Source organism: Pezoporus wallicus, unplaced genomic scaffold (assembly GCF_028554395.1).
Source record: "Pezoporus wallicus isolate ANWC-B61680 ecotype Strahan unplaced genomic scaffold, APGP_CSIRO_Pwel_v1 scaffold_7736, whole genome shotgun sequence".
In the NCBI taxonomy this organism is placed as follows: Eukaryota; Metazoa; Chordata; class Aves; order Psittaciformes; family Psittacidae; genus Pezoporus; species Pezoporus wallicus.
The window spans coordinates 1,187,795-1,212,099 of record NW_026636574.1 but is presented as its reverse complement, the minus strand read 5'-3'; the positions used below and the strand labels follow the sequence as shown (position 1 = coordinate 1,212,099).

The 24,305-nt window shown below is 51.4% G+C and overlaps 1 protein-coding gene across 1 annotated transcript; it reads left to right on the top strand.

Annotated features, from left to right (window-relative positions):
- Nucleotides 1–10,395: 10,395 nt before the first annotated feature.
- On the top strand, nucleotides 10,396–13,608 carry IL10 (interleukin 10). The gene is made up of 5 exons (XM_057400730.1): nucleotides 10,396–10,672; nucleotides 12,009–12,071; nucleotides 12,348–12,500; nucleotides 13,136–13,201; nucleotides 13,482–13,608. The coding sequence occupies exons 1-5, from the start codon at nucleotides 10,511–10,513 to the stop codon at nucleotides 13,572–13,574; spliced, it is 537 nt and encodes a 178-aa protein (XP_057256713.1). The 5' UTR covers nucleotides 10,396–10,510; the 3' UTR covers nucleotides 13,575–13,608.
- The last annotated feature ends 10,697 nt before the right edge of the window (nucleotides 13,609–24,305 follow it).

Here is a 24,305-nt window from a genome sequence, read left to right as displayed (position 1 = left end):
AATAGGCTATAGCCAAGCCGTTGGGATGCGAAGGAGCCAGGCTGTCAAGGACTGACCACAGGCACACGTTAACGCCGGGTTTCCAGTAAAGTGTTTCAGAGTGATAAGGTACCGGTTTCAATAAGTGCATTTCAATGCACTTTCCTGCTAGAAGAAGTTGTGATAACGCTTTACAGACCATTCTTGGTTTGGCAGTCTTTTTCACTACTCATCTTTCACAGCAGCATCTCAGATTTGAAATGACAGAAGAGTGAATGCCAGCAATGCCTGCAGTAGTTTCAATAAAAGAGAAAATGAGACTTCATAACAAAGTCCAGCAACAACACCTGAGCTCAGGAACTCTTCCTGCCACCCTTCAGGAAGAGATCTGCCAAAACAACCAGCTCAGCCACCTGAAACAAAAATGCTTGTAGGATTTTACATCCCTCCTGGTAATCCTGTGGCTCACCAAAGCCCCCACCAAAGGACCATAACACTGTTTCCACACACAGAAGAAAAACCTACTTGGGTTTATGCACTAGAGCCATTTCTCCTATACTTGCAGTGGTGTGAATTGGCAGGCAGACCTACCCTAATCATAGCCGGGTGCTCTGACTGCAGCAGTGGTGCTCATCCTCAGCCCCTTCAAAGTCAGAGCTTAATTGTCAAGCAGTCACCTGGACCTCCCCTTCAGAGCCCATTTCAAATCCCATTTGAATAAGTGAGAACATGGCATGGTCTTCTTGAACCCCAGGGATTCACACCAGCATCCAGATGGATGTCACCCGTTGTCATTCTTTCTGCACTGACAAGCAAAGCCTCCCAAAGCCTGACTGCTCTTCCCTGCCTTCATTAGCACAGTTCATAATTGACAGAAACCAGGAGCTGGATAAACCGAAAGCTTTTGGCTATTCAAAATGAATAAAGTCAGGCCAGCACCGGATGACGCCAGGCAGCACCGTAGAAACGCATGGGAAGCGAATCCACGATGCTGGAGCAGGACTGGGAGCAGCTGCTGGGTTTCCCTGTTGGAACCACAGGCAGTGAGCAGGCTCCCCAGCCCTGCACTCCCTTGGCCCCAGCTCTTTGCATTTTGTCTGCAGCGCTGCTGCCAAAAGTGAGAAAAAAGAATTGTTTTTCTCAGTAAACTCAACAAATGACTCAGAGAAGTCGGCGCAGTTATCGCCCGATCGATGCAGTACATCGTGTGCCCTCTCCTCAGGCACGTTTCTAACCATAACCACTCGAACAGCTCTGAAAGTCAGACTCTCAATACTGCCTTTTAGGGAGCAAAGCACCGGCTCAGCTTAAGGAAATGCAGCTTTTATTCATCCCAGCTCGAGAGATGCCCAAAACTTCTGTTTTCCAGGATCTCTTCCGGAGTGGCTCATGGTGTGCAGGGCTCTTAGCAGCTTTAGGACATCCCCTTGCAGGCAGAGCAGCTCCTTTCCCAGGGCTGAGGGAGAACGTCCCCCATCCTGATGTAGGGCATTACCCATGACTGTCGCTCTGGGGCTGATTCTGCCATCCCCTGTTACCTGCAGCCCATCCCAGCATGTCCCCAGGTGCACGTCTCACCACAAAGGGGACAGGACAGAGCCACCACCCCCAGGGAGCATCACCCCCTTGCAGTGGGTGGCCCCAGGCTCACCCCATCCTCACTGTGCATGTCCTAAGCCAGGTCCATGCCACAGAAAATAAGTCTCAGCCACCACCTTGCTGAGGCAGACGCAACACTCATCTGTGTGACTCACCCAATGGCAGCGCTGCCAAGCCAGGATTTCACCCAAAGAGGGTAAAGAAACCTGTACAAAGCATAGTGCTTTTGGGGTTTTTTCCCCCCTCTGAGACTCACCTTTGTGGAAAGGGAAAAGCGTGGTGGAGGATATCAGACACCAACACATCTCTTCTGCAGAAAACCATGCATTTAGTCACTGGAGTGGGGTTTGAAGGTTAGCTTCTTGCTTCCCTTGATCAAATGTGAGCTCATATTTTGGTTATCATAAATGGCATCTTCCCCAAAGGGAAACGCATACGGCAGGTCTTTACAGTTTGATAACACTGCTAAAGAGCAGCTCTTCATAGTGTTCCTTCAACTGTCCAGCCCTTGGGCTTCAGCATGTGTTCAGAAAAGGGCAAGTCCAGCTCAAACCCAGGAGCTCTGTGTGATGCCAGGGACAGCCCAAAGGAGGCCAATGCATCACTGCTCAATTCAGGAACTGGCTGGAGAATCCAAGTGCTCTTGGGAAGTTTTCACCCCCAAAACTGCAAGAGCCCAGGAGTTATGTGAAAGGTTTGGATTCCAACTGCTTGGGAGAGAAACCTGGAGAGGGGCTTTGGGCAAGAGCCTGTAGGGACAGGCCAAGGGGAATGGCTTTAACCTGCCCGAGGGGAGACTGAGATGAGCTCTTAGGCAGAAGCTCTTCCCTGTGAGGGTGCTGAGGCGCTGGCACAGGGTGCCCAGAGAAGCTGTGGCTGCCCCATCCCTGGCAGTGCTCAAGGCCAGGTTGGACACAGGGGCTTGGAGCAAGCTGCTCCAGTGGAAGGGGTCCCTTCCCTGTTGGACACAGGGGTTGCAGCTGGAGGAGCTTTGAGGTCCCTTCAACCCAAACCAGGCTGGGATTCTTTACGTTTCAAAGACTCAAATCTGCCGCTTCAATGAATGAGGCTTTTTCAGTTCCCAGGAGGTTTCAGAAGCCTTTTTGATGTGGCCATCTGACATGTTAGCAGTTGGGCTTCTCTGAGCAAATGTCATGCTGGAGTATAGAAAACACTGAAGCACAGCCCAGATTTGGGGCTGCCTGAGGAGCACCTTGCTGGCCTGCAATGAGTGCTGGGGGACCAAGACTGCACGGAGAAAGGCAACTCTCTTGAAAGGTCCTTCCGAGGGAGATGCCTGCATTGGTATGTATGACAAATGCCCCACGAGAACCCCTGTGCAACTGAGATTTGTTCCCTTTGCCTGCACCTGATTTTTAACCTTTTTCTCTCTTGCATTTAACACCACGCTCAGAATTCACATTACCTGCCAATGTGATGCTTCACTTGTCCCTGAACTCCTCTGGACATGGGGTTCCGCTGTTGACAGAGCAAGTTTGCACCTTGGAAAGTGGGCAACCTCTGAGAGACCTGAGACAGAGAACCAAAGAGGAGGTAAAAACAGAATTAGCCATAATTGAAGCAAATAGCTTACTCCAAGGATAGGGATGTTCCACAGTGAGGCTGGGGATCCCCCATGGATGCTCCCCTGACTCACAGCAGCTTGTATGGACAGTTCTGGGGTGCTGCTCCCCACCGATGGGCTCTTCTTTGGAAAAGGCTTGTTCATGGCTAGAAAACCAAACATGAAGTTCTGTGAGCATCCAAATGAAGTCGCAGAACACGGCACCAGTTCGCAGGCACCGGCTGCAGCCCATAGAGGTTGAAAAGGAAGAATGATCACACAGAATATAACGATAGCATGGGGACAGTGATCTGGGTTAGTCATCTAGGTAAGCAGTAGCAGAGCAAAGGCTTTACCATACACAACGCACAGGTAGCAAGGTCCCTAATGCTCAGAGGGGCTGCTTCTTATGGGAATAGCAAAGCATCCCTAATTCCTCCTCCAAAGCTTGAGACAGAGCTCTGCATGGTGGGGTTATTTGGATAATCACAGCAATGCCCAGGAGAGAGAAACATCCATCTCATCTGCTGAGAAACATCCATCCCATCTGCCGTCAACAGCACCAACACCGTGGCACCGGCACCAGAGCAGGGTCTGCTGAAGTGCACGGTCCTGTCACCCAGCTCTCCTGCTCCTCCCATCCTGATTTTTGGAAGAACTAGAAACACAGGGCATTTGTTAGAAACCTGGGCTTGGCCTGGGATCTGAGCAAGAGATCTGAACCCCTCAGCACCTGGGTTTGCCCAGGGGGTAAAACATGCTGATGGTGCAGGCAATAAATGATGCCTAATAGAAGAGAAACTGAGTGCTCGCTGCTATCAGCTCAGGTTTTGGATGATCTGGGGAGCAAATGAATCACTCCAATAGCCAGTCAGAGCTGGCTTAGATTTAGCTTTCACCAAAACTGAAACTTGCACATCAGTACAGTAGCTGTGGATTCTGTACGTAACCCAGCTCCTGAACACAGGTTTCGGTTTTGCCTGGGGTAATGTTGCCCTGAGCACATCTTAGCTCAGGACTTGAATCAGTCTCAATTTCACAGCCATGAGGGGCCGAACCTGGTTTCATCGGTGCTGGATGAATGAGAACCCATGTGGAGGCACCCAGGGGGCCCCAGTGCAAGGGTGAGGGTAAGGATAGGGAGGGTGAGGGCAGCAGAAAGGGCCCTTGCCCTCACAGCCACTCAGCTTCCCTATTTCCTACTCTGTTTGGTAGTACATGGTCATGAACACATGGCGAGAACCAGCTTGACCCCAGGAGATCCCCATTCCCACCACAGCCCAGGCAGTTGGAGGACACACACTGAAATGTCCATGGGAAGGGCTTGGAACTGGATGAGCTTTAAGGTCCCTTCAACCCCAACCACTCTAGGAGTCATGATTCCTTCCATGAGCGTGGCTCTTACATTTGACTTCAGATTTTCAGCAAACCCTTGCTGCCAGCCCCTTCCGAGGAGCAGGCGCTGAAACGCCCATCCCTCCCTTCCCGAAAGGCAGGAGACCGCCAGCAGAGGAAGTTCGCTTCAGATCTTGTTTTCTTCTTCTGTTTTTAACACCATTTCCAGTGAGAGGGGGTTTCCACCATTCACATTTATCTTCCACTTCCTAGTTACAGCCCTCAAAACCTCCATGGAAAGCAATAAACAATAAACAGGACAAAAGTGCCCGATGCCATTGCTGAATCTTCCTCGGGTTCCCATGAAAAGAGGACTCCGAGGCAAACTGCTGGGGCCGCACAATGAGACCAGCACCGAGCAGACATGGGGCAGACACCCTGGAGGGGATAAGGTCGTACCCCCGGGAGCAAGGTGATTTCAGCAATAGCTTTTCAATCTGCTGAACTTTATTGCTTTCATAACTCAAGGTCACGATTATTTTGGGTCTTGGTACTTCAGATGCTTTCCAGGAGAAAGAGCCAGGTTGTATCACCCCCTCTCTGCAAAATAAAAGAAGGGAAGATGAAACAGAAGGGGGATCTGAGCACAGGGAGGTACAAAGTTGGGAACAAAACCCTCTGAAACTGCTGAGAAGCACATCTGATGGAATCGCTGCTTACATGAGGCCAATCTCGGATCATTCTTCCTCCCCCTCCCCATGGCACAACTGGCTGTGCTGAGGCTGTTCATTAGAAAATCCTCAACTTAAAATAAGCAAATTCCATGGAAAAAAAAAGAAAAAAAAAAGAAAAAGACTTTCTAGCAATTCTATTTTATTGCAGGTTTTCTCTGGAAGGGCAGTGTCAGCAGCTGATTGTTCTGGGAATCTGCATCATGAAACTTGTTCCCTTTGCTTGGGCTCATCAGAGGAGCCTCCAAAATGTTCCAGTTGAATAGAGCCATCAGTAGATGTTCTCTGCTTGAGTAACACAGTGCTCGGAGCCTGGGCTTCATCCTGGACAGACTGGTTCACAGGGGAGCCCCAGGGGCCACAGTCTTCACACCAACGATTTCGGAGCAGAAAGCCACAGTGGGGCATGTGGGAAACCCCCCGGCAGCACCAGGGATGCTGCAGCATCCCTCAGGGCATCACGTGCCATCACGTGTGGCATCTCCAGCCATGGCACGTGCTTCACTGCGTGGTGTGGGGTGGAAAAGAAAGCCCAGGATTTCCCAACCCCTCAGCACCATGTGAAAAACCACCCCAAAACTCCACCACGGAGTGAGCCAGCCTGTGCTTGGCTTTAGGGACAAGGACTGAAATTGCCTCTGTAAGTCACCCTGACGGTCACATTACGCTTCTGAGCAGCTGGTTTGCACTATCTGATTTCTCAAACCGTGATAACCACTTTCTGTCTTATGACCATTCCTAGTTATACATAACTTGTGTTTGTATTACTGGTCAGAGAGTTAATGCTAAACCATGACAAAGACAATATTCTCCAGGAGATCCACACAAGCCACTAATACCAAAACTAGAAACTCTTCAGAACAGCACTTGTGAAATGATCTGTTCAAGAGATCAAGGCAATTATGTTGCTCACAATGCTCAAAACAAAAGGCAGTGAAGAGGTATTTGGGTAAGTCAAAATGGACCATTATATTCAGGGGATTTTGAATACTTTTACCTTCTTTAACTTACCTGCAAACAAACTCAGCTGAGAAAGCTTCATTAGAATCCGGGAATCACATCATCATTTGGGCTGGAAAAGACCTTTAAAGTCATCAAGTCCAACCAACTGCCAAGTCCACCACTAAATCATACCCTTAAGCACCACATCTACATGTCTTTTCAATACTTCTAGGTATGGTGACTCCAGCACTTCCCCAGGCAGCCTATTCCAGTCTTTGCCAAGCCTTTCCACAATGAAATTGTTCCTAATATCCAATCTAAACTTTCCCTGTTGCAATTGGAGGCCATTCTCTCTTGTCCTACCATTTGTTACTTGGGAGAAGAGACTGATCCCCATCTCTCTACAGCCTCCTTCCAAGTAGCTATAGAGAGCAATAAGGTATGCAATTAAAAGAGTGCAAATACTCCTCAGTTAAATTAATCACCCAAACACATGGGAGGGAGTCTCCATTACTCGATACTTTCAGGTGGCAATTCCAGCTTCATTTAGATTAAATAGACGTTCTGGACCTGCTAAGAACTTACATAAGGCTCCCTCGATGTCATATTGGAAGTCACAGTAGAGATCACCACAACATCTTCTACACATGATCAATAACCTCTTTCTGGACACTTAGATGTTACAAGGCACATCAATGACACGGGTTAAATTTCCAAAGGGTGACTTGGGATTTACCTGTTGGGGCTGATGATGAGTCACATTGTAAGTCTTGGCAAGGGTGCTAGAAAGCAGCTTTCCAGAAGTGAGAAATCCAGCGTCATGCCTTGCCAGCAAAAAGCAGCAGTCCCCTGCATGCTTTGCCCATCAGGAACTGTTAGTCATCGGCAACGGGGCTGCCGAGAGGGCAAACACCACTGCTTCAAAACCGCTCTTCACACAAGGTGAATTCAAAGCCACCACGCCCCTGCCTCCCCAAAGCGTCACTGCTTGCAGAGGGATGAGAAATGGGGAATTTCTGAAAAGGAAAGGAAGAAATGCACTATTATGGCTGTATCTAGAATAGCGCATAAAATACGCAATGTTCCTTTGTCTGAAAGCAATGACAGAGACCAAGAAGAGGAAGAAAATGTACAAACTTGCCCACATGTTGCTAACTACCATAAGAAACAACCCCGGAGTCATGGAAGGCCAGGCTGGATGGGTTTCTGGGCAACCTGATCTAGTTGATGATCTTCCTGCTCATGAGAGGGCTGGACCAGATGACATTTGAAGGTCCCTTCCAGCCCAAACTGTTCTATGATTCTAAGTAAGCTACACACACAGGCAGCCCCTTTAACACAAAGGATGAGATGCCACCTTGCTCCAGGACCCCTGCAGAGCCAAAGCCCAGCTAGCGCTGGCTGCGCAGGACCACATCCAGGACAAAGCTCTCCACATGGCACGCTGTGGGGGAAAAGCACTTGCCTGAATGCCTCCGCTTTGCTGCAGAAAGGCAATTCCGCTTGTTCTGAGGAGTATTTCTTGAGAACCACACCACCCATAGAGGTCCGTGGGAGGTGGGGTAAAAGTGCACGAATGGCTTTTGAGTAACACACTTTCCTTCCTGAAATGATCTGCTTGGCAAACATGAAAGCTGTTTCCTAAAGGGCTCAGAACGACACCCACATCCCCCGGACACTCTTTAGGAAAAGGTGCTTTATTCATTCATGCAACCGCTTCGTAACGCTGCGGAGTCAATGCATTTCCACAGCAGTAAGCACGAGTGAGTCAGAGCGAAACTGCACCGTCAAGATCTCTGACATGGCAAAGGAAGCCCAGGTAAACAGAGCAGAGTATCGGCCCTGCGCAAGCCAGAGTTTCCTTTGTGGAATGGACACATCTGGCTTACGCTCGTAACCAAAACCAAACCCAAAGCAGGTTCCAAAACAGGGAGGAGGGAATTGCACAAGGGTGAGAACAGCTCTGCACGCTCCGGGTGGCAAGCTGAAATGACTTCATGGAGACCCACAGGCTGCTCAAAATAGGAGAGGTTTGGAAATGAGAGCTCAGCTCCTTGGCGGGAAGGGAGGAAGGAGGGCTCCGGGTGCCGTGCCGTGGCTGCACCGGCTCCTGCAGACGAGATTCCCGTGTGGCCAAAGACCCTGCGCTTGGATCCCACAAAGGTACCAGCACCTGAGCCTGTGGACGGGGCCGAGAGGGACCCCTTTGCTGCAGGGGACCTGGCTTACAGAGACGTGCCTGGGGCTGCAGCCTTCACTGAAAGGAGCAGGTTTAGCTCTGGGCTATGGAGCTGGTTTAGCTCTCGGCTTTACCCCAGGCTGCATGCAGACCCACGCCAGGGCACTGCTCCTGACAGCAGCTCACCCACTGGCCTTCCCACATCAGTTTTGATGAAACCTAAACAGCCAGGGGGTTGGGGCTGGATGAGCTTTAAGGTCCCTTCAACCCAAACCATTCCATGAGCCTATGAAAGAAGCAAAGAATCTCCCAGGGGGGAGCCAGCAGGGAAAGGTGAGATTCTCCCAATGGAAACAGGTTGAGTTTAAAGTTAACCACTTTTGTCTGAGCCACGGACTGGTCCTGCTCTTCTCCTTTCTCACAGCTTCTGCTGGTGGTAGGGGGAGAAACTGCACTGCTGCATTTAGAGCAGGGGAAATAAAATGGGTCACCAAATAAATGACACACGCTGTGATTCAGATGACGAAGTGTGCCTGCAGTGATTCACTGGGAGCAGGCCTCCCCCGCTCCTCTAGAAGGGGCAACATCAACAACAAAAGAAAACAAATCAGAACACAAAATCCCATGTTGTCTCCTCCTCAAACCCTTTGATTACTGATGTTTCACTCCCTTTACTCTTACTCATGCATACGCACACCAGACATTCCTTACTTCCTCCCCTAAAAATACAATCTAAATAAGACTAAATATATGGTCACAAACAGGACTTTGCATTTTCCAGCTTTTGTTTTTTTTGCAACAAATTCCTTCACAGGGGATTGCAAACTGAACTCAAGGAAGTTCAATGCAGGGAAAGTGATGAGAATTGAACTGATTTGTCCAAAGGAATGGACTTGAGGCAGGCTGGGCGGAATGTGCTATTTCACAGTAGCAGGGGAGCTTTCAGAGAAAATCCTGATTTCAGAGAAGCCAAATTCGTCTCCCCTTTCACTTTCATGGATAAGGGATTGCCGGTGAAATCTTTATCACAAGGAAGCAGGGGGAGGCGTACCAACACATACAAAGAGAGCAGGAAAGGGGGAAAGCGGAAGAGAGACGTCAGAAGAATTATCTTCCATTCTGAAATGGTAATTTTATCAGAGCTGGGACAATAAGTCCCAGTGAACACAGTACACCCAGTTCGCAGAGCCAGCACTGGGCTCCTTGGATAGGGTTTGGGTCTATTTCTAGGAAATGAAATAGGATCTTAAAGCAGAAACATGAATAGCCATGACCTTACACTTCAGCTCTGCACACCAATAGTGGCTCAAACCCTGCTCCAGGGATGCAGCCATGCAGCTTAAGGGACACGAGCAGCAGCACATCCCACATCTCAGCCAGCCTGGGCTTTCCCACTGCATCCCAGCCCATCAAAGACCTAATCCCAGCAGCATTCAGACACAACACCAGCGGAAGTTTGGGAGCACAGCCTTGGAGCCTGCTGAAGGCAGTGCGAACTCATTGACTTCAGCAGGTATAGGCATTAACTGGGAAAAAACACATATTAAAGCTTGAGATTTAAGTATACTATTATCTGTTTTATATGTGTATATATATATAATATGAATTTGCAGCATAGCATTAGAATGCCAAAAGGGGAGGCAGTGCATTGATGCCGGTTCACTAAAAGCAATGCTGCTGATCTATGCATGGTGCTGGGGATCCTCAGTGCAGGCTTGATAGGGGCAGGTTTAAAAACAGAAACACTTTATCCCCTCCTAACAATAAGGCATTCACCTAAAAATGCAGTGTGAGAAGGCAGCAATAACCTCACACAGCGCCTTGTCCTCTCTGCATTATTTCTGAAGCTTTCCCCTTCAGCCACATTTAAATTTACAAGAAGCAAGCAATGACAAAAACAAAAAATGCAGAGTCTAAGCACAAAAAGATTTGATGGGGTGTGAGGAGAGGAGGGAGGTCAAGAGAACAGGAAACCCAAGATGACGGGAAACCCAAGTGACATTTTGTTTTAATGAATGACTTAAAACCCCAATATTGCTCGCCAGGAAATGGGGAGAGGAAACGGAGAGATGTTTTGAGAGTATAAATTAGGGGCTCCATCAAGGTGAAGGCTGCAGATCTGCTTCGATTCCCCTCCTGGGAAATTCAGCCGAGAGCTGGACCAAGCTTTCCTCTCGCACCATGCAGCCCTGCTCCTCAGCCCTGGCCTTGCTGCTCCTGGCTGCCTGCACCCTGCCTACCAGCAGCTCCCCGGCTGAGCCCAGCTGCCTGCACTTCCCAGAGCTCCTGCCTGCAAAGCTGAAGGAGCTGAGGATGAAGTTTGAGGAAATCAAGGATTACTTTGTGAGTAGAAGCCTGCAAGTCCCATCTCCTCCTTGCTCTGCTGTGTGCTGTGGGGTGAGGGGGAAGACGGCTTTCTTCCTAGCACAAGTTTGGTTGGGTGTTACGCGATGGGCTGATGGGGGTGAGCAGAAGTTGGGTTTCATTGCTTGCTGAGAGACAACATGCAAAGGTTTTCTTCCTAGTTTTAGTTACCATGAATTCAAGAGATTTCATAATGAAGCTTTGCCAACCTCACTAGCCAGACTTCCCCCTAAATGTTGCAGACAGAATCAATAGGAAGGAAATAGTCCCTTCTTCAAGGCAACAAGGTCCAGCCTTGCTGGAGAGAATGCTAGATGAAAAGGGAAATCTTTTGCTACAGACTTTTCCTTTGAAAGAACCACAAAAGCCTGAACATGGTATTTTAAGCCTGGAGAAACACTACAATAACTAGCACTTGCTTTGGTACCTGTGAAAGGTGACTGACAGGAGCCTCAGGGTTGCTGAGAAAGCAACACAAGATATACTCAGGGCATCAATGCTGACAGAGATGGCTGGTCACATCATTGCTGCTATTTTAGCTGCTCAGTGTGCTTTAGCAATAAAACAAGGCTATTCTCCAGGTTAAACTTCAAGATAGCGTCATAGCCCATATTTATCACCCAATGAGCACAGCCAAGACTTTAGATTTAAAGCTTGCTGTAAATCTTTCACTACGTGTTGGGAAGGAACATTTCTCACCTCTCAGGAAAGCTTGTAAGTACCTTGGTGCTGCAGGGTGATGCTTTGGGTCTCTGGTCTTCTGCAGCTCTCTGGTCTTCCTGAGCTGATGGTGCAGAGGCACCACAAGAACAAACACCCTCTGCAGACCCCTTTCCCCCATTGACTTAAGACCTAGAGATCACAAAACCAGGGGGATTAAACCCTCCTGCCCCACTGAGCAGCCAGGCTGGGGCAGGTGCCTGGCTTCCAGGGGCTGCCATGACCTTGGGACCTATATGAAGAGCTATTTGCATCAGCAACAGCCTCTTACATCAACACCCTCTGCAGCTGAGGAGGGTTTGCAGCACTGGCAGCAGCAGGAGGAGCCTCACACTAATGAAATCAGCAGCACTGATGTTTGTAAGGTCATTCTCTCGCTGTCCTGACCTAGCAGTAGTTGCACTGCAAGATTATTGGGAAGAAGTTCCTAACCATTCCATGGTCCTATGATTATTGACCAAGGAACTGGCGCACACCAGTACACCTGTAGCTGGTGTTACGGAGTTGGTTGCCCTTTGCTTCCGTGAAGCCATGAATGCAAAGCAAAATGATCGCTTGGAAATGTAACTCCTGTTCCCATTGCATCCTTCTACAGCAATCAAAAGATGACGAACTTAGCATCCAGCTGCTCAGCTCTGAACTGCTGGATGATTTTAAGGTAAGAATTACAATTCTTATCTAACCCCCTTATCCTTCTCCATCTTTTGGCCAGTGTTTTGTAACAAAGGAGGCAGATTGGAAACTGGGACATTTCCTAATGTCACATAAGGACAGTCCTCCAGGCATGCACTAACACATGTGCCTGCAGCAGGGCTGATGTGTGGTTCATCACAGCTGCAGCGAGTGGTTCTAATGTGCTGCAAGTGCTCTGACACCACCCACATACCCCAGTGCTGGTGGCCAGCCCCACTGCAGTTACCTCCTTCCATCCCAGGGGAGCTTCGGGTGCCAGTCGGTGTCAGAGATGATGCGGTTCTACACGGAGGAGGTCCTGCCCAGCGCCATGAGCACCAGCACGCACCACCAGCAGAGCATGGGTGACCTGGGCAACCTGCTGCTGAGCCTGAAGGCGACGATGAGGCGCTGTGTGAGTGGGGCTCAGCATCACGGGGGGGGTGAAAGCAATGGTCCAGAGAGGCTGGGCCAGTCTTGGACCAGCAGCAGGATGGGGAGCAGGTGCTGGGTCTCTACAGGAGCAAAAGAACGAGTGTTAGGATGGTGTGGAGGAGCAGGCAGATCCCATAGGGATGGGGTTTCTCCTAGCCCCTACTCTCCAGCTTTCATCACTTAAATAACAGTGATTCAGAGGCTCTAAGGGGACGGGGGGTGGAGGGTCCGTCCCTTACCTGGGTGCGGAGCATCATCGGTCTGCAGCAACGCATCCTGAAACCGCGCCTGCTGTGACTGTAACCCCATCACATGCCACAGGCTGAGTCAGACGGGAACAACCCTGCCCAGGGGCAGAGAGCACTGCAGGGCTTAAAGCAAGGGGCTGGGATAAGGCTCAGGGTCCCAGGCTGGGTCACACCGGGCTCCTTTCATCAGCGCATGGTGCAAAGCAGCCACGGTTACTGCCCAGAGAGCGCCATGGGGCAGGGGAAGGTGGAGAGCAGTGGGGCGGCAGTGACGAGGGCAGGAGGAGGGGAGAGCCGGCGCTGCACGGCCCGGGAAGGAAACAAGGAAACCCGTGTGGTTGAAGCCCTTGTTTTTGTCCCTTTGCAGCACAGATTCTTCACGTGCGAGAAGAGGAGCAAAACCATAAAGCACATCAAGGAGACGTTCGAGAAGGTGAGGTCCCCGCTCCCGTGGCTACGCTGGGTTGGGAGGAGCTGGTGTCACAAGCGAGGCAGCAGGGTTTCCTGCTGGCTTCAGCCTAACAGAGAACAGTTATACAGAATACGTGCTCAGTAATACAAAAACCTAAGGCAGGGAAACCCTGAGAGTGATGCTTGAAGGGCGGGTTGCCCTGAGGGGTTGGGCAGAGATGTCAGTGGAAGGGGACTGCATCTAGCGACCACGCATCACTTCTGTCATCACGTCCAGACTTAGACTTGGCTTTCGCCTGCAGATGAATGAGAACGGAGTCTACAAGGCTATGGGAGAGTTTGACATTTTCATCAACTACATCGAAGAGTACTTGATGTTGAAGAGAAGGAAGTGAAAACGCCTGCGGGTCTGCATCTTGCACACCAAACCCTGCTGGTTTGCCAGAAATCACCTCAGGCTGCACGAGCACGCGAGAGATTAAGTTATTTCTTAGGGTTCAGGTCACTCACTTCCAGTTTAGTATTTAAAAACTGAATTTACTATTTATTACTTCCGATACCTCAGTGTTTTGTGTTTACAACGTCCTGTGGAGAAAGAGCTTGTAAAAATACTATTTATTGTTCACTATTCTAATGCTGGTTACGATTGTGCTATTTTATTCATAGCTTTAAAACACCCAACGCAGTGTCCTTCTAGGGAGCAGGTCACGAGCAGAGCTTACCCTGAGCGCAGGTCCCTTGATCAGGAGCAATTCCAGCTCTGAAACGGAACAAGTTTAACGTTAAGCAAATAAGCAATCTCATCACATTCTATCCCTCTATTTATTTGTGCAGTCGGATGGGTTTATGCACAACCACGTCACTGGATCTGCTGGTGGAATTGGGCACTGAAATATTCCAAATATGCAAAATTCCACAGCCTTGCTCAGAGCAAAATAACTGGAAATATAACCAAGGGCAGTTTTTAATCCTGGGCACGAAAAGCAAGGCGGAGGAGGAGGAGGACCTGCACATGATGATGCCACAGCAAGAGCTCAGTTGACCCTGCTCTAGACTTCAGCCTATAGATTAGTCCAGATGAAACTAAAAATACAGTAATAAGAATGAAATGTTTGGTTCTAATAGAACTTGACTTAACCATTGCTAAGGCCTGACTTCCAGAGCTGCTGGGTCAGCCCCTCTGCACTTCCTAAAGGTTAATTTTAACTGTTTTCCAGTCTCTGATTGGGTTTTACTTGCTGGTTTGTTGTGGGGTTTTGCTTTTAGAAGGTAAAGGGTATTTCATTAACCACCATTTTAAGGTGGCCTGTGTAATTTGTATTCAAATGCTTAAAGCTGCATGCAGCACTCGAGCTCATGTTGTTTCTAAGCCCATGAATGAGGAGCTGCAGCAGCCAAGGGCTTCAGGGGGGTGGCTGAAGCAAGAGCAGCTTCAGTGCCCCCAAGAACATCTGATTTTAGGGCTCCCCTTCCCCAGTCTCCTGCATGCCCCCAATGAGAGCTACAGGACACTGAGCCAGGGGAAAATGCCTTAACCCAGAGGCATTTGCTTCTAATATTTAGAAGTATTAGGGCATCAATGTGACGAAACACTGTCAGTTTTGTTGTTGCTTTGGAAGCTACCATTGAAGAGAGGCTATTTATACTGCATTTATATTATTTGTACATTTATGGTGACAGAAGGGCATTCCTGCTGGCAGCCTGCCCATGCAGGAACTGGTTATCCCAGAGCAAGGGCAGCTCCAAGCAGGAATGCTGCTCTGTCGGTCGCTCCTTCTACTGGAAGCAGTCAGATAGCATGGGAGCCAACTGTACACAACTTCATTTAACTCTGGTACCGGGACACATTAAGCTCCTTTTGAGCCACCTCTGTAGTCATTTTTCCACCAAATACCTTGACTTTGTAGGTTCAGGAGAAGCAAGGACAGCCCTGGAGCTGCAGCAAGAGCATCAGCAGCTCCCTCCCTGGGGGCTTCATGCTGGGCCTTGGCCACGGCTTCTGTCACCACGTGAACTGTTGCATATTTGTCTGTATGAAAAGAAACCGTTTATTTTTGCTAATAAAGACCTCCTGATGAATGAAGCCTCTGTTCTGGTCACTGTGAGGGTGCTGAGGCGCTGGCACAGGGTGCCCAGAGAAGCTGTGGCTGCCCCATCCCTGGCAGTGCTCAAGGCCAGGTTGGACACAGGGGCTTGGAGCAAGCTGCTCCAGTGGAAGGTGTCCCTGCCTGTGGCAGCGGTTGGAGCTGGAGGAGCTTTGGGGTCCCTTCAACCCAAACCCGTCTGGGATTCTATGATAAATCAGCACTAGGGCATAGGTGCTGAGCCCAGCAGGCGTAGATCCAGGCAAGGAGGACCACCAAGGATTCGCTGAGCCATAGAACCAACTAGGCTGGAAAAGACCCATAGGATCAAGTCCAATCCCTGCATTAACGACCCCAGAAGCGAGAAGACTTGAGGTCCTCGCATCGAAATGCAAATTTGTGACAAAATACCTGCTAGGGATTTCTCACTGCAGGGAAACCCTGGCCCCAGGGCACTCCATGGGTCCCTCAGCCTCCAACTCCAGCAAGAGTTTCAGCCATCGCCCTTTGCAGAGCAGCACTTCCAGTGAAATAGTTGGTTATGTGCCTGCATGTCATCAATTATCACCAGGGCTTTAATCCCTGTACCTCCCTTCCCTGATCCACAGGGGATAGCTCTGGTAGTAATAAACCCAGAACTCAACCACTGGACCCATTCCTAAGCTCCAGCTCACACCAACAGCCCAGGGCTACCTGGTCATGCTCCTGTTTCACTTTCAAGCCCCTTTCTTTGCCATGGCTCTTTGAGGTGTACAGCAAGACTCCAGGTCTCTATTTACAGCTGGGTTTTCACTCTGCATTGCATTAGAAACAGAAAATAATCAGTTAATATAAATCAATATGACAAGTTCTGAGTCTGTTTCTGCCCACACTTAGTCTGGAACTGGTCAGGCCTGGAACTGGTCAGTGCAATTGCTGAGTTTGCCCCAAGAGGTTATCTCTGTTCTCAGTAAAACCTGCACTGCTCAAAGCTTCACCCCAGGCTGACCTGGTCCACACGCTCCCCTCACCCCTCTGCACCTATTTTCATCCCTTTTGTATCATTTTACTTCCATAGGTAAGCAAGAAGCATCTCTCAGAGTCACCATGTGGAAGAGCCCGTGTCTCCAGCGCAAGGCAGGAGCCCAGCAGAGGAAAGGGCAGCATCAGCTCAGCTGTGGTGAGTTTTCAGTAAAGCTCAGTCACTCTGGTTAAAGTAACCACAGGAAGGAAGCAGATGGGATGCCTCTTGCTGTTTGGAGAACAAAGGTTTCCAGGTACCTGATGCCACAGGAGTGGTTTGAATCAGCAGAAAATAGAGGCAGAAGAAGTCATCCTGCTCACGGGGCATCAGGAGACTGGCAAGATGCAGGGATGCAGCTTTGCTCCTCCAAAACTGGGTTGGGAAGCTGGTGGGGCTGTAGAAATGTGCTGCAGGGCTCCACGCAAAGTGAAGTCAGGGCTAGGTCACCATGCAAAGGAGCCCATGCCTTTTGTCACCAAAACACAAGGATGTTTGCATCATGATGCCGATCTGGTGGGCAAAAGCACACAGACAACCCTCTGACTAAGGAGATGTATCACCTCCAAGGAGTTTTAGGAAGGCTATTGTGGAAACCCCAGCAGAAGCCATCTGGGCAGCCAAAGGCAGCATCTACCACGCAGAAATGATGCTTCCAGCAGAGGAGCAATCCCCATGATTCATTTCTGGCCATGTCCTCAAGCAGCTTTTTCCCACTGCTAAAACACCCCAAAGGGCAGCCTGCAGAGCTGAGTCTCAAAGGCACCATTACATCCTGAAAGCCACTGCCCCGGTGCAGTGCATCATTCCCCACACCTAGTGCTGATGTAGTTCCTGCCCATCTCAGTGTCAGTCTGGGTGTTACAGTAACGGCACGAGACTGTCGCACAGCTCAAGGAGGTGGTTTTCCGTTGGGTTTGATCCCACAGAAGCACATGGTTTCCTTGCTGGGTGTCTTCTTCCTGGGAGCTCAGCACATTGCCTCCTCATACCTGGGAACCCGAGCCACCTGCCTCCTGCTGAAAAACAGCGTTCCTTGGCAGGAGGAAGACGAGCATCTACTCTGGATGCTTCAGCCTGCTGGGGTGCCACAAGGACCAGGGCTTTAAGCAATACAGGGGGATCTTAAGCACTAAAGGGGCAAAATCAAACCAATCAAACCCTATTTTAACTATTTTTGAGTTGCAAAAGCTGTCAGAACTTCCCTGATTTGGGTTGCGGTTACAGTTAACGCTTGCTGTTTAATGTGAAGACGCCGCATCACTCAGCCCGTGCCGCTCATGCCTCTCCACGGCCTAGATTTCAGCAGCACGTGACGGAAATCAGGGCTTTTGGCATGAAAGAGGTGATGCGGAGCAGCACGAAGAGGGGCACACGCGTTGCCCAAGGGGCATGGGGGAAGTGGGGATGGCCCCAGCTTCTCAGGCTGCCACTTTCTTATCTCAGCTGTGCCTGGGTGGTGAGAGCCTGACTAATACCAGGCACAGGATTACAAAAGCCAGGAGTGATGCCACCAGCACCCTGCCCACTGCAGCCATGCTCAGGGGCCTGTTCTATGGCAAGGGCTTGTCTCCATCTCCCAGGGACAGCATCCCATGGACCCACCAGGATACAGAGGGAGGGCAGGACGCCAGCCCGGAGCATCCTTTTGAATGTGGGGAACCGGCACATCCCACCCCTCCCCATGGGGCTCCACTTTCAGTATCTGAGCAAGTGAAATCTAAGCCTGACACTTATTCATCTGTGCTCTGCCTTTACCCGTAAGGTGGAGGAGCAGCAGCTCTGGCTGTCTCATAGCGAGAGGCATGCAGGGGTATGAGTGTTTCACCCTGCGGTGGGGGGTCTGGCACACATCAGGGGGCTGGAGACGGGAGCCTTCGTGGTCTCAGCATCAGCGGGATGGCAAACGGGGCTCGTACAGGGATCACACGCAAGGCTGACGAGTTCTCTCGCTTTCAATGAGCAGCAACAGCAGCCCAGTACGCGCAGGCAGCGCCGGCGGCATCAGTCCTGCCTGAGCCCCTCTCGTGGGACAAAGCACTGCATGCTGCAGGTTAAGAACCCCACAACGCTACCGGCTGCTGCCACAGAGCCCGGACCGCAAAGGGAATGACAAACAGAGCTGGGAGCAGGGGGAAGCGGAGCGGAGGGGAGCAGCGCCCCTGGCCGCGCACGGAGCGGGCGAGCCGGGGCTGTGCAGCGAGCGGGGCTGTTCCCAGAAGGATGCCTGCTTTCAGCGAAGCTCCCGTCCCATGGGCTGGGCTGGGCTCTCCTGCCGGCCCGGCCCCAGCGCCCGCCAAGGAGCTGAGAACCTGCCCGCGGCTCCTCCGCACGCCGGAGGTTTCGCAATGACTGCGGGCTGGTTACCCTCAGCCACAGAGACCCGCGGCAGGGTGCAGGGGAGCCGCTTGCTTCCCTTTGTGCTAAATCATAGAGCCCCGGCCCGGCTTGGGTTGAAGGGACCCCAAAGCTCCTCCAGCTCCAACCCCTGCCACAGGCAGGGACCCCTTCCACTGGAGCAGCTTGCTCCAAGCCCCTGTGTCCAACCTGGCCTTGAGCACTGCCAGGGATGGGGCAGCCACAGCTTCTCTGGGCACCCTGTGCCAGCGCCTCAGCACCCTCACAGGGAAGAGCTTCTGCCTAAGAGCTCATCTCAGTCTCCCCTCTGGCAGGTTAAAGCCATTCCCCTTGGCCTGTCCCTACATCCCTTGTCCCAAGCCCCTCTCCAGGTTTCCTGCAGCCCCTTCAGGCACTGGAGCTGCTCTCAGGTCTCCCCTTCAGGAGCCTTCTCTTCTCCAGGCTGCCCCAGCCCAGCTCTCTCAGCCTGGCTCCAGAGCAGAGCTGCTCCAGCCTGCTGCTGCATCCCAAGGCTCTTGATCTTGAAATGCAGCCCCAGGGTGGTTCACAGGGTGCCTGTCAGGGCACAGAGCAGCAGGCTGACAACACAATGCTATGAAGATGCACAAACCTCATGACATTTTTGGGTCCTATCCCAACTGGCAATCTATTTGTGAAAGAGCACGGTACAGATGCTCACTCACACTTGGGATTATTAAATGATGATGCAAGAGGAAGGAAGGGAATTGCTTGAATTGGTTCCCATCTCTTTAGGTGTACCAGAGCACTTCCCGCAGCTTTCTGATGGAAGAGGAGATGGAGATTCCAGCCCACAACATAGGGAGAAAACCTTGCTTGGATAGAGATAGAAATTCAGCAGCTGAACCCAGCCAGTTCACATTTTCCACCTCTGCCTTCTGTGATCTGTTGCCTTTTGCCCCTTGGCAGGGTCTCTCCACCATTTCATCACAGCCTGAAGCAACAAAATCATTTTCTTGGCTCCAGACGAGGTTCCTTTCCTGGCAGCAATGCCAGATTTCTTTTTCCCTGACCTGAAACTTCATTTCCTGACTCTTTTGCAACGCTGACCCTGGCTGCTGCTATCGGCACATCTCGCACACCCTCTCCATAACCTGCTTGCAGCTTCCCACCGCTGGGTCAGCCAGAGTTGCTCTGATTTTCAGAGCTGGGAGGAACAGCTTTAATCTTCCCCGTTGGAAAAGGTGCTGCAAAGGTGAGGAGCAGGATTCCCCTGCACCGGTTCTAACCTGATCTCTGGAGAGCACCTCTTGCTGTTAGCGAAAAGCACCTTTTGCTCCTGGGCACCTAATTCCACAGCTGGCTTTCAGTCATCACTGCCTGTCATTCCAGTCAGCTCCAGGGAGCAGAACCCCTCTAGCTCAACGTTCAAGCAAGCCTGATGCTAACAAACTGCTTGACAGCTTTAAGCATTAACTGAGCTGTGCCAGTGCAGCTCATCCCAAGCTCCAGAGCAGGAAATCCTCAGAACCCTCTGATGTGGAAAAAGACAACCAGCATCAGACCTTCCATGGGAAGCTTTGCCCTCTTAGGCTGAACAGCCAACCATGGGCCACAGGAGAGAAATGCAACCTAAGTCAAAGCCTCTTTGGCCAACAGAAGCCTACAACCAGCTTCCACGCTTGCAGGCACAGATAGGCCATGCACAGAAAAACATCTACTCCCAATCCTAATCCCTGTCATTAGAAAACCAGAGGGCATCAGTAAAACAGCAACGGCTTCGCACCCAATTGCACAACGCGCCTTCCTGTCCCGCTCATCCCCATGGGCCCTGAGGACACTTTGTCCTCCTGGGGTTGTCCAGGGTTGACCAACACTGTGAAAGGGCAGCAAACCACATCTCGAGGAGGGGAGATGTGGCTCCTCAACACCGCCCTTGCAAGAGCAGCAGCCACTTCTTGCATTGGCAGGCAAGGAAACGGAGATGCCCGTGATTCATCTCTCAGGTAGCAGAAGACAGTGATGCTCTACCTGGAGCAGAGCCAGACTTTAGATGAAAAACCAATCCTCTTGCTAGTGAGAAATAGAGGGTTTTTTCCTTAGCAGGAAGTTTGCTGCTAAAAATAAGCAGGTGGGGGGGGCAGAAGGGGTTTATTTTCCTACTAAGTGCTAAAAATTAAAGAAGTTGTGGTGAATCTTTCACATCTTCCTTCGCAGTCAGCAGGTCACACGTACAGCCCCTTGATTCTGCGTGGTGTTGGGCGGCTGCGTCAAAACACACAGGTACATGGATTACGTGGAGGATGAGGACGCTCAAAGGTTACCTTACATGGAAATTCAGGTTGAATTCCGCAGCTTCAGCGCCAAGATGAGACAGAACTGTTGGCACAAACCACATCCCTTCAGTGTCGACAGCAGCACGGGATGCAGGCGGATACCTGCGAGCTGGGGGCCCTGGAAGCGATGCGCAGCCCTCCCAGTCAGCTGTCTCAGTGTGCTCCAACACGAGGTGTGGAGATGAAGAACCTGCCCAAAGGCTCCCCAAGCCCTGGCAGCTCTTAGAAAGTGGTTAAAATGAAGGCAGCCCAGCACCAGCATCACAAGAGCAAGGGCAGTCAGAGGTTCCACACAGCACAGGGCACAACAAGGAAAGAGGCATCCAGGTCATAACCCAAATGTGTAAGAGAACAAGTCCTGAAGGCTCCAAGAAGACCTTAAATGAAGCTCAGAGGAAGCCCTAGATGGCAGCGAACCTCAGAAAGGAAGCTGCATCCTGCTTTTGTCATTTTGCTTGTGCCCAGGCATCTTCTGTGTCTACCTCTATAAAACACAGCCTCCAAAGCCCAGCTTCAGGGGGGACACACACTCGTGTTGGAGTGCACTGGGTGCTCATAAATCCAACCCTGCTTCACTGATCCCATGCCCTGAGCATCCCCGTGCTGCCCCTGCCCCGTCTCCAGATTTCCATCCTCCAGTGCCACCACAGCAGGCAGGGCTTGCAAATGTGGGCCACCATCCCTCACGTGCAAAAAGACTTCTACCCTTACACCAAAGATGATACAGCCCAGCTCCCCTTAGAGTGGTTTTCCAAGTACCATGTGTAGCATCAGTGTCATCTCCCTCACACAAAACTGGATTCCTCCACGCTGCTTTTCCTCATACTTACCTGTGAGCCAACAGCACGGAGCTCTCCCCCAGCTCTCCTCTGCTCTTCAGCCTGGTTACTGACAGCACTTTGTGACAAAATCTGTCTTTTTGCAAGCAAAATTTGTGAACAAATCTGTCTCCTGTCTCTTTCTTTGTGAACAAATCTGTTCTTTTCCCACCTACTTCATTCTAGGGCTCTATAAAGACTTTGCTTTCAAACCTGAAGCAACAAAACATTGCCCTGCACGAGTGTCTGTTCTCACCCAACACCCACACGGGCCCAGCTCATTCCCTGTAGCATCAACAGCTTTACAGAAAACAGAACTCTGTTTTTACCCACCCATCAGACACTGTGAAAGCAGTGACAGAAAGAAAGAGTCTGGTGTGACGCAGCGAGGACACAGCCCCCCAGAGAGGGTGGGAAGGAGATGTGGTGGGTGGAAAGGGGTCACACCACATCCACCCCTTCAATTCCCAGAGCTGGGACACCCACAGCAGACCTGTTCTCTGCTGCCAGCTTCAATCCCAATGCCAAAATGGGGGGGTTCCAGCAACCCTGGGAGCAATCTCCCATCCCAGGCAGCTCAGTGGCCATCGGTGCCTGCTCTGTTCTGTTCTGTTCTGCTCTTCCCTCCCCAGACACAGATACAACGCATTGCAGGCAACAGATCTTCCCACTGGAGCTGAGATTTGTGTCATTAAGCACTGCTAGCTCCAAGCAGGCTCTTGGTAACAAAGATAACCTGAACCTCGCCCCCCCCAAGACAAGCTCAGGGGCTTAGTGCTTGTTTAGAAACCCCTTTTCTTCCCCCAAACACTGAACCCCGTGAGGCTGAAGGGCACCTGTGGGCTGAGCCCCTGGGAAACCAGCCTGTGCTTCACACCCCCCAGCGCTGCGGCTTTGCTCCGTCCACGTTTCCACACGGGTAGAGCGAAGAGCATGGTGCAGAGGCACCGTTTACTGTGAGCCTTTCAGGTATTAGCTCACTGCTCTGGAACTTGGCAGCTCCGGACGTGAGTGACTCCTCCCTGCTCGGCTTTCTCAAGGGGGACTGGAGGAGCTCACTGAAGCTCCTCTTCTTGCGCGTCTCCGGCTCGCATCTCGCAGCACCTTTGTGGGGTTTGACTTCGTTTCTTCCTGCCCAGCTGCACAGCAGCATCCCCCAGTAAGGGATCTGGAGAGACTTTTACAAGGGATGTAGGGACAGGCCAAGGGGAATGGCTTTAACCTGCCAGAGGGGAGACTGAGATGAGCTCTGAGGCAGAAGCTCTTCCCTGTGAGGGTGCTGAGGCGCTGGCACAGGGTGCCCAGAGAAGCTGTGGCTGCCCCATCCCTGGCAGTGTTCAAGGCCAGGTTGGACACAGGGGCTTGGAGCAAGCTGCTCCAGTGGAAGGGGTCCCTGCCCATGGCAGGGGTTGGAGCTGGAGGAGCTTTGGGGTCCCTTCCAACACAAACCAGGCTGGGATTCTCAGAGGGGAGGTGACAGCCTGGTTTACAGCCCTCATGCAGCTCAGTGCCATTTACACCTTGAGAATCACTGCACACAATTCCAGACAGATTTCTTTGGGATGCACAATGCTCAGGGTGAGGGATCCCAAAGGGCCACCATGTCCCACCAATTGCATGAGCAAGCTTACACTAACCTGAGCTCTTCTAACCCTGCACAAGGACAGCACACCACCATGCTCTGCACATGCATCCAAAGCACCATAAGGAGATGCTGCCTAGGGTTAGGCTTTCCTAAGACAACCCAAACATTTCCTCCTGACAGGTACAAGCCGTTTGCCAGAGATGGCCAATGTCCAAGCCCCATCCAACTTGGACACTGCCAGGCCCCTCATCTTTTAAGGTCTCCCCTTCAGGAGCCTTCTCTTCTCCAGGCTGCCCCAGCCCAGCTCTCTCAGCCTGGCTCCAGAGCAGAGCTGCTCCAGCCCTCGCAGCATCCCCATGGCCTCCTCTGGCCTCGCTCCAACAGCTCCACGTCCCTCTTGTGCTGCTGCCCCAGAGCTGGACCAGGACTGCAGGGGGGGCATCCCCACAGTGCAGCAGAGGGGCAGGATCCCCTCCCTGAGCTGCTGCTCACGCTCTGGGGGTGCACCCAGCACACGGGGGGTTCTGGGCTCAATCACACATGGCCAGCACTGGTACCAGCACCCAAAACCCCAGTGCAGCAGAACGGGGCTGCCAGCAGAGGCGACAGCAGGGACCAGTCCCCTGCACCCAGCACCCACAGCCGGATGCACACTTCCCCCTGCCGGCACCCGGGTGCAGCACCCATGGCCACGGTCACATCCTGCATCCCACATCCCCCAGACCAGCCCAGGTAGGGAGGAAACTACAGACACGGGCACATCTCAACCGACCATCCCCAAGCAAAGGGATTGTGCAAGGACCAAAGTGCTGCATCCCCAGAGAAAACCTTATGGAGCTCAGCCCCTTGGGTTGGGTTAAAAGACCCAAGCGCTCTTTTATCTCTTGGGAGGTAAAAAGCAACTTCGAGCCATCAAGGAGAGCAACCACCAACCTGCAGCACCGGGGTGCTCCTTCACAGCCACACAAGCAAGGAGGAGAGACCGGG

Bases quoted from the DNA above. Each gene is read 5' to 3' on its own strand.
- IL10 (XM_057400730.1), top strand. From the start codon at position 10,511: ATGCAGCCCTGCTCCTCAGCCCTGGCCTTGCTGCTCCTGGCTGCCTGC. The intron at 12,072-12,347 runs GTAAGAATTACA...CTTCCATCCCAG, and splicing joins AACTGCTGGATGATTTTAAG to GGGAGCTTCGGGTGCCAGTC. The intron at 12,501-13,135 runs GTGAGTGGGGCT...GTCCCTTTGCAG, and splicing joins AGGCGACGATGAGGCGCTGT to CACAGATTCTTCACGTGCGA.